The following is a 10,352-nucleotide window of genomic DNA, read 5'->3' as shown; positions in this document are numbered from 1 at the left end:
ACATTTTAACTTAACAAGTGCAAAATCTATTTTTAGACATTCCTATTTCTTTCTTCCCCTTCCCTTCCATTAAAACTGTTACTTTTTCTAATGCTTTGCATGGCCTGGACATTGTAAAATCATATTTCAGGCAACAGGCTGTAAATTACACAGTACACAAATACAATTTCCTTTTTTCCATAAAGTGGAAAGAGAACTATTTCAAGTCAAGTACCAAGGATATTGTTAAACACCTATTACTCAGTATTTTCAAATTTCAAATTAACTCGTACATAGTAAGTCCCGGAATGCTGAATAAAAAGTGTACAATGTCTAATTATGGCTATTTTTGTGCAGTCGCTTATTAGGGCTTTTGGATAAGCTAAATGCAATTTTTTTCGCACCCCGATATTATTAACAACCCTGATTTAGTGCATGCAAGTTTCAGTCCTGATGATTTCGTTAAATCGAGGTCTGACTGTATTCCATAATTTTTGCAGATATTTTTTGTTTCCAACAATCGATAAAACAATAGAATATGTTCGGATTCGTGTTGGAGTATTATATGAGAATGGTGGAACTTCTACCCATGACCCTCCCCCCACCCTTTGAAAAATTCCTGTGTGTGCCACTAGACATGAGATAAAAAATATTGCTAGAGTACTATCATTGAAAGAGAGTGTATTCCATTGGTAATGACTAGGGTAAAGAGAGAATAAATTTCATGTTTGCTTCAGAGAAGCTTTCATTCAAAATTGTCATTGCGATTACTATTAATATTGGCTAACCATTTTTTAACAATAGGTTTTATATTTAATCATTTAATAGGGAAATTACATGAAATTTGCTGTTTTTTACCCACACAGTGAGCTTGTGTAAGTTTACCAATTGTAGTGCACTACTTCAGTGGTCAACTTATAGAGTTGATTTAAATGATATTGGACTAATTCTGTACCTGACAAAAGCAGTCAAACACAGTGATTGCTACTGAGTCAATCGGTTTATTGGCATGTAACTGAATCTGTAACAAATTATCTACACTAATAACAAACAGGCATTAACTTTATCTCTCACCTTGTTTGAATATTTATTTTCTTCACTAATCAAATTTTTCAGTCCTGAAAATTATTACCCTGCTTTGCTTTGCTCTCTTTGTATGTGAAACAACTCATTTTCATTGCAACAATTATGCATCAAAAATGTTATTTCCATTAAGTTCCTGTAATATTCATCTACTATATAAGATATTGCTACTTCTTTCACTTGAAAGATCGCACTGCACATTTTTTCCAGTCAAATTTTGCCTACTATGCAATTGCAGAATATGATGCAGAACAACGAATGCCAGATTTAGTGAACTCTTTCTCTGTTTACTAACGATTCTGTTCTTTTAGTTAATTTTTCACTATCATGGCTTACTTTTAAATAGGAACTAAGCAGGAGAATTGACTTTATTTTTCCTTGTAGTAAACCCCAAATTATCCAGCATGTCGAAAAATTCAATTGCCCAGCATGGTGGTCAACTTCACTTTTCTCCGGCATGCCAGCTAATGCAGAGAATACTTTCAGGCTTTGTAGGCAATTTGAAGAATGGCATGTAATTGAATTTTGATTATTTGTAATATGTTAGAAAATAAAAAACATTTAAATAAATAAATGGAAAACATGTATGTTAAGTGCTTTTCCTCCATTCTGTACAGGCTGAAAGAATTCTTCTTTAAACAGCTGTTTTTTACCCACTGTTACACAAAGCTTTCATCTGCAATGACAATCCTGACACTTCAGACTAGTGGTGGGATACTGTGACTTGCAAACGGATTTTAGGTGACACATTTTTTATTTCCAAAGTCGTTGGCAATACAGAAATAATTTCAACGCATATAAAAGTTTTTGAATATGTAATGTGGCATCGGAAATAAACAAGGATTTTATCAAATTGGTAACATTTTAAACTTAAAAGGAATCACTGCCTTAGGCCATTCTAAAATTGAATTTGAATTTATTTTAATGTAGTGCACGAAAAAACAAACTATTTTTACAAATCAAGGTCTGTCTGTACTATGAATATATATGTGTACTCTGATCTAACATTTTTTTTTGCAAGAAAAATTATAAATATTTCAAAAAATCATGGAAACTGGAATTTAAAAATATATTTTGCATTAAACACAGATTACAATGTAATGTTTTAAAAAACAAGTACATTAAAACATTCATTTAAAATTAAGAAGTGTAAACATTTCAGAATAAAATTTGTGTAAAATGCATTTGGAATGCAAGAAAATCTTTAACACATACGAGCAAAAAGTTGAACAAATAAAACCATATAAAACCTTAAATAATTGATGAAATAAAACTATACAAAATTTCCGGTTCAAGTCTGTACAAAATTTTTCTGGTTCAAATCTATGTACAAATTTTAATACACTCTCTTAATTTTTTATCAAGGGAGAAGTGAAGAACCTTTTTCCTTTATGAGGTCCAGGCTTTGTATTTCTATGGCAGAGAAAAATACATTAGTATGTCATAAAATATAGAGTTGGCTAAAAAGATTTTTAATCCCAAAAGGATGTGGTATCAATAACCTATTAAAATATTTTAATTAATTTTATTACTTCTCTATTTGTTCATAAATAAAACCTATAATAAATTTCTACTTCAATATCAACCAATATTACATTGAGAATTCATTAAATAAAATAGTTACTTGTTATGTAAAAGTTTAAATCTAGTTCACTTCAGTCTACTAGGCTGTAACATTTCTTGACAACGGAGAAAAAAGCTGAGTTGAGGTGATGAAGTGGTTCCCAGAGCAATGATTGAATTTTGAGGAAATTAGGCACTTCGTTTTAGAAATCGGTTAAGGTTGTTAAACCCATCCATAAGTAGCATTTTTTGTCCCAATTTGTATAAATAGCTAAATAAATTCAATTTTACAAACAATGTAGTGTGGAGTGAACAGTGAATGCATTTGAATCGAATAATACAGCGAATAAAATCTCACAAACAGTTGACAATCTCTTTTGACTTGCAAAGCAGGTAGCTAGTAAGCAACAGCACAGATTCCGTAAACGAGGGGGGGGGGGGTTGCATCTGGCCACCCCAATGAGTGTGCATCTTTTTTGGGAGTGTGGGAGTGTTTTACTTGAGGAGGTTCATTTTACTTAAGGAATGTTCGTGATAATTGGACAGCATTTGAAAAATTCATGTCTATTTTAAATTCCAGATATCAAGGCAAATACCCTATTTAATGTATTAAAAGTGTTCTTGTAAGCCTTGACCTAATTTTCAAGATTTAAAAGATGCGTGAGGATACGTGAAATATAAGGGGGAAGTTTGGTGGGCTTCAAAAGTTGGTTTTAGATTTAAAGCCACAAGTAATAGTTCTTTACAAATAGAACTGTAAAAAATATCGCTTAAAATGACATGGTCTAGTTGAACCAAAATATTTTCATACCAATTTTTAGATTCTTTTACCTTGAAAATTATTACTGGTTTGTGTAAATTGCAAACACTAGAAAATATGCAAAATGATTTTCTAAGGAAGGATCCTCCAGACCCTCATTCAACTAGAGAGGATTCCATACGCTTAGACCTCTGGTGATATCTCTCCCCCCCCCCAAAATAAATTTTGCAAGCTGGTGCCCCTGCAAGGAAGTGTGACATCTTATCAGTTAACTAGTTTTTCCTTCCCAGCATCGTGACACAATTGGCAAGAAACGTTGCAAACAAATACAAAGGAATTCATAATTCTTAGTGTAACTTGTTTCTTTGGAGAATGCTCAATCACTGGTCAGAACACAATATTTTTATTAAGAGAAACTACAGTGTGAAAGCAAAACATTATGGTTTTGAAACACTGTTATACAAGTACAGTAAACTCCTGATTATCCATGGTATTGGGTGGTACAACTGCTGCCGATAATAAAAGTTGCGGAAAAACCACAAAAAAGCTAAAAGGAGGGAGTAATAAGGTAGAAAATGTTCTTCCTTAAAAACTTGGCTGTATTGATGCACTACTTTCTACAAACAATGCAATCATATAGAGTACAGTAAAAATGTTTTGTATTTTTGCACAACAGAACCTAACCTCAATAAAGAACAGGAGTGTATGTACGATGAAGAAAGCGCAATAAATGAATAAATAAGCAAATCTGTACTAATATTATAAAGAGAGAGCGGATTTTTGTGTGTTTATATGTTCGAGGTAATCTCCAAAACCACTGCAACTATTTGAAAAATTCCTTCGCTATATGAAAGGTGCTTTCTTACTGAGTAACATGGGCTATAATTTATGCATATATGTAGTCAAACTACTTTTAATTCAACTCTCCGAACTGAATGCTGAGGGATAGGAACACGTAAAAGAAAAAAAAAAATCACGATGCCAGCATGGAAATTGCCAAAAGCTTTACATGCATTTCAGGCTGCAGAAGATGTATGTAGCAATAGGGTTCTAATAGCCTTGAACATTAATAACCATCTAGAGTCACAGAATGTTTACGCTTCAAAATTTAATTAAATGAAAAATAACTAAGATTCAATTCGGGCAAATTAGTTTTTGAGTTCAAGAAGTGTAGATAGACGATAATAATCTGTGTTTCTAAAAGTTGAAATTCTGCATGCATTTAGGGCTATCGTTTAAGGTTTTGATCCATACTAAAATTGAAATGATAGAGATATGCCAATGAACTCAATTAAGTTCATTTAGTCTAGAAAATTATCAACTGAAAGAGTAATTGCACACAATTACCATACTTTCAAAGCTAAGAGTTAAAACAACAATGAATAAAAAACATTGGGTAGGAAAAAATTTGACAAAGAGGAAAAAATAAAAAATATTTTCAGAACTATTCTTCATGATGACGGTATTTAAGCATTTAAAAACGATATAATCTCAACTAATATCATAAAGAGAGAGCGGATTTTTGTATGTTTATATGTTCAAGAAAACTCCGGAACCGCTGCAACGATTTGAAAAATTATTTTCCTATATGAAAGGTGCATTCTTACTAAGTGACATAGGCTATAATTTATGCATAGATGTATTCATACTATTTTTTTAAACCAATAGTTTGCATTCGCTACCTGTTTCTGTTTCGTACCGTTTTGTTCTTATTTATATGTAAAAACAAGGCACGATTGCCTCGCATCCGCAATGCCAAAAGGAGTAATGGTTCGCTTTGAACTGAACGCTGAGGGATGGGATCAAGTAAAATAAAAATTATTGTGATGCCAGCATGAGAAAACGCCAAAAGCTTTACATGCATTTGATGCTGCAGAAGATGGTGTATGTAGCTTTCTATTAGCCTAAAACATTAAAAACCATTTAGAGACACAGAATGTTCATGCATCAAAATTTAATTAAATGAAAAATAGCTAAGATTCGATTCAGGCAAATTATTTTTTGAGTTCAAGTAGTGTAGATGGACTTTAATAATCTGTGTTTCCAAAAGTTGTAATTTTGCATTCATTTAGTGCTATTCTTTAAGGTTTCTGATTCATAGTACATTTGAAATGAGAAACGTCTGCTAATGAATTCAATTAAGTTCACTTAGTTTAGAAAATTCCCAACTGAAAGAGTAATTGCACACAATTACTGTACTTTCAAAGTCAAGCGTTAAAACAACAATGAACAAAAAACATTTTATAGGAAAGAATTTGATGAAAAAGTGGGGGAAAAAGAATTGTAGAACTACTCTTCATGGTGACTGTATTTAAGCATTTAAAAACGATATAATAAACTAATATAGCTGACAAATATCCTATAGGAATGAAATTGCCAAAAAAAAAAAAAAAAAAAAAAGAAAAAAGGAGGCATATGAAAAAAGCAAGTTTTATGAAGAAAACGAGCTTCTGGGGATTGATAAAGACTCGCCTCTTAGTAGAATATACAATATTCATCCTAATAGCTCATCTGAATTTTGTCTCATAAGAATTCTTTTGGAACATTTCCGTAGTCTTACATATTTCCAAAGTGGTTTAACAGTTTAAGATCCTGCCAACCTATCAAGTAGCATATGAAGAACTCTGTCTTTTATACGACGACAAACCTCTGAAACTAACCTTAGTTGATACACGTAGCTTTCTGACTTCGTCCTAAGCTATTTTTTATAACTATTTTAACTTTTATGTCAAATTTTAGACCCTATTGCTTTATAGAAAACGTTAAAAAAATATCTCTGTGGCAACATATTGCAAGGAGAGTGCAGAAATATATGATTGTCATTCAATGTCAAGCAATACAAAAGTTAAAGGCAAAATTTGTGAATGAAGCAGAGACCCAATAGGAGACTTTTGTATACCACCACTGAGGAACCAACGAAAATAATTATATTAAAACATGATTGGTACATGAAAATTAGGAACGTAAATTAATGTCGATCGGAATACTCGCTGGAACTGGAAAAAATTAATAAATTCAATACTATCCAAAAATCAATCAACAGGTTTTTGAGATGTTTTTTGTACGGAACTGCCAGGAATTTACTTAAAGGTTTAAAAACTGACCATTCTACATTTAAACTACTTTGAATATCTCCTACAAAAAGACTACGTATGTTAAACAGAAAAAATGGGCCACTGGGAGAATTCCTTCAATATGGTACTCATCAGGACTTCTCTTCAAGCTTTTAAAAATAAAGGCGATATCCCAATAATTTTATTGCATAACTTTAATTTGTCTAATCTATTCAATAGAGTTCAACCCCAATTAAGTTCACTATGGAATAATATGATTTCGAGTATTGTTCTTACAGCAGTAGCAGCAGATCAGTTGTCTCATAATCCTTGCATCCCCATAGTCCCTGCACATTTCCTTTTCGAATTTCAGTGGTTACAATATCCAATGAAAATTTCTTATAGCATCGCTATCATCAAACGTACAACTATACGATACGAGTGGAACGTTACATATGGGGAAATTGTTAAGTGGGAATTATATGTTGGTCTCTCTTGATCTGGAAATGAGATAAATCATTTTGTTTCACGCCTCATAAAGGCGAAAACAAAATATTGCATACTATTAATTTCGAAATTAATAGTATATTTATGATATTTAAGATAGTTTTTTTAACCCAAACTAGGTCGGGACGGGCCTTCAGTAAATAAATACAGTAAAACCAGTGTAAGTTGGCCACTTGCGGTGCACTACTTTAGTGGTCAACTTAGAGAGGTTGATTTATATGATAAGGGCTATTTCCGTGCCTGAAAAAAGCGGTCAACTTACAAAGGTGGTCAACTTCACAGGTTTTACTGTAAAAAAACAACAACTAAGTTTAAGTCAGCAATTTTTTGACAAGACAAAAAAAAAAAAAAAAAAGGCCATTGGTATTTGATTTTGCTGAGAAAATACATGTTTCTGATTGTTAATGGACTTGCGGATAATCAAGAGTTTACTGTATAAAAACTAAATGAATGTTGGAAATTTTGGATTCCGAGGTAATATTAAATAAACAGAGGTTCATTTAATAATATTTCTCTTCAGAAAAGAATTCATATAGAAATCTTTGCGATAGAATAAGACTTAACTTAGGGAAAGAAATATTACTTTTAAATGCATTTATTTTGTATGAGTCAATTATTTTCCAAATATAATACATTTATCGTCTTATTTTATTCCACAAATAATAATAGTAATAATAGTATTTAAGCTACAGAACCACTGAATTTTACCTTGGAGTTAATGGCATTCTTGAATGTAGCGTAGATTTTGGTTTTGTGTCTGTACTATATATGGAACCTAGTCGTGATGTAGGTGGTGCTAAATAAAGGACAAGAAATATTTTATAAGATATATTAAGTCATAAGGAAAAAACAATTTAAAAATAAAGTAACAATTTGAGTAAATCAAGTGTAATGGGAATTTCTTGTAGTGGATTTTTTAAACTTTTAGAGACATTTTCAGCAACTTCCAGATTTTAAAATAAGGTCAAATGAGATTAACCATTTGGTCTAGTCCCGACAGCTCAATTTTACGCATATATCAAAGTTTTTGGATGGACCCAAATTACTGAATAATGGATTTTATTTGGTTACTCAAATACTCATTCACTTTTCTTGAAATGGCACTCATCTTTTACCATTTATTGTCCTGGTTTTCATTTGTTTGATTTTCAACAACTTGGCCTTCAAATGTCTGAGAAAATTCTGCCATTCTTACTACAGTACCCGCCATTTATAAAATCACTGGATTATTAAATCAGCCACTTTTAAAAATCAGATATCGAAGAACAGAATCATTACAATGTCTAAACATGCTAAAACTATTCTTTAATACAAACATTATCGTCGTTTTGTAAAATCAAGTCCTTGGAGATTAATGTTTAAAATTGAAAAGACAACTATAATATGTTACAAATGGCAGCAGATAAAATAAATTTCAAAGTTATGCAAAAAAAAAAAAAAAAAAAAAGGATTAATCAGTCTTGGAAGATGATGAAATGGCAGTGAAAATTCCCCCCCCCCCATAAAAACACTTGATTGTCATACAATGTACTTTAGAATAAAGAGGACATAATGGGTTAAAATTTAGAAAAAATTTATAAGCAATCTTTACTTTCAAATTCTGTCCATCACACAACAATACCAATAGTTCAAGATCATAGTGTAAATAAAAAAAGTACTTCTGGTTTTGATAAAATTTCTTTTGTATTTTGAAAAACTCAAAATAAAATATAAATATAGCAATACGTATTTTTTAAAATTTTATTTATCTATTTTTATTAATTATTACTGCTCTTTTTTTGAGTATTTAAATCTTAAAACATTTTATATTTTTCGACTGTAGGAATGCCGGCTTATAAAATCAGCCTCCTAATAAAATGTCCTCTGAACCAGTATGATTTTAATAAGCGGAGGGCACTGTATTTGAACTGTCCTTAGGCATTAAAATAGTGTTTCAGGACGCCCCCCCCCCCCCCCCCCATGCTATCCTTTCCCTGTTTAGTCGGCAGAAGTAGTTCATAATGCCATGTAGTAGTATGTTCCAGGCTGGCGACAGGAGCGGGAAAAAAAAGTTCCCTGACTTTTCCCTGATTAAGTTCACCAAACTTCCTTGATTTATGTTACCGATAATAATGGTTTCCTTTCTTTGCCCTACCCGAAAAGCATTGCATATTAAATAAAATGCAGTGTTAAAAACAGTTTAAGCTGTTAATTAAAAATATATTTTGAAAAGATGCTCCTTTTTTGGTAAAAATAAGTATTAAATTATCAACAGAGAAATATTATAGGAAATCTAAAAGAAATACTTTACTTCCAGGAACCAGTTAACATAAGAATTCTAAGAAACTATTAAAACCATTCTTAAAGACATATCTAATCATGATAAAACTAAAAACTTTAAATGGAAATAATCTTGAACTGAACTTTCAAGCAGTATAATTGTTACTGCAAGAGTAACAAGAGATAGTTAAAGTATAGAAGTAATGTAGTTTTACTTGCGTAAAAAATACTGCACCATGTGAAGGTAAACGGCAGCATCTGCAGAAATTAGTTTTCGAGATATTTGAAGAAATGTGTGGTGGATTCAGTACTAACAATGGCAAAATGTTGGAATTAGACGTTTTTTTCGCGCCTCTTTTTCAGTGGAAACCAAATAAGCGAGCTTGTACAATAAAGGCAACGCATCACAGATGACAAAAATGCAAAAATAAAAAAGAAAACTGTGCAGTTTCTGCCCTTTACCTGCATACGGCAGAATAGACATATTTTTGTAAAACAAATTGAAATCTTCCAACAACCAGTCATATTAAGCTATTCTCTGATCAAGAACTTAGATTTTAATGAATGAATACAGTATTTTAACTATTAAAAAATAATAAAAACATTTACTTCTGTACACAACTCGATTTCAAATGATTTCATTTGTTGTTGGAAAAAAACCCTTAGATTACTTTAGTTACAAACAACATTGAAATACAAAACTAATTATTAATTTCAAAATGTATATTTATATATGGTTTTAAAATAAAAGAGTTTTAAAGTCGGAAAAAAAAAAAACCCTTGGAGTAATCTGAAGTAACAGGGAATAATAACATGGCAAAAAAAAAAAAAAAAAATTGATTCTAACTCAAAATTAATTTTAGCAATTGAATTAAAAATGCCAAGTGATAACTTTAAAGATTTTTTCAGCATTAATTTAAAAAATTAAGATTCTTTCTTGAAATTGTGATATAACAGTATGACAATTATTTCAAAGACAATGAGTAAAAGCATGGGGGCAAAGCCATTAATGACAATTTCCTCTTTACTTGTAGGGTTGTTTATTTAACATAGCATGGAATGTGTGAAGGAAAATTCAAGCTAGGTAAAATAAAGAACTTTACAGACACAGAATCAATCTTAGGAAGCTCATAATAAGATTGAATACT

The 10,352-nt window shown here is 31.2% G+C and overlaps 1 protein-coding gene across 1 annotated transcript in view; it reads right to left on the bottom strand.

Moving 5' to 3' along the window:
* Positions 1-2,134: 2,134 nt before the first annotated feature.
* Positions 2,135-10,352, bottom strand: part of LOC129222528 (rac GTPase-activating protein 1-like) — a 79,811-nt gene continuing 71,593 nt past the window's right edge. The window contains exons 15-16 of the mRNA XM_054857040.1: positions 7,654-7,741; positions 2,135-2,475 (exon numbers count right to left, since the gene is read on the bottom strand). Of these exons, the coding sequence (XP_054713015.1) occupies positions 2,412-2,475; positions 7,654-7,741 (152 nt within the window). The 3' untranslated portion in view covers positions 2,135-2,411. The remainder of the gene's footprint in view (positions 2,476-7,653; positions 7,742-10,352) is intronic.

This window comes from Uloborus diversus, chromosome 5, assembly GCF_026930045.1.
Source record: "Uloborus diversus isolate 005 chromosome 5, Udiv.v.3.1, whole genome shotgun sequence".
Classification (NCBI taxonomy): domain Eukaryota; kingdom Metazoa; phylum Arthropoda; class Arachnida; order Araneae; family Uloboridae; genus Uloborus; species Uloborus diversus.
This window is presented reverse-complemented; position numbering and strand designations above follow the sequence as displayed.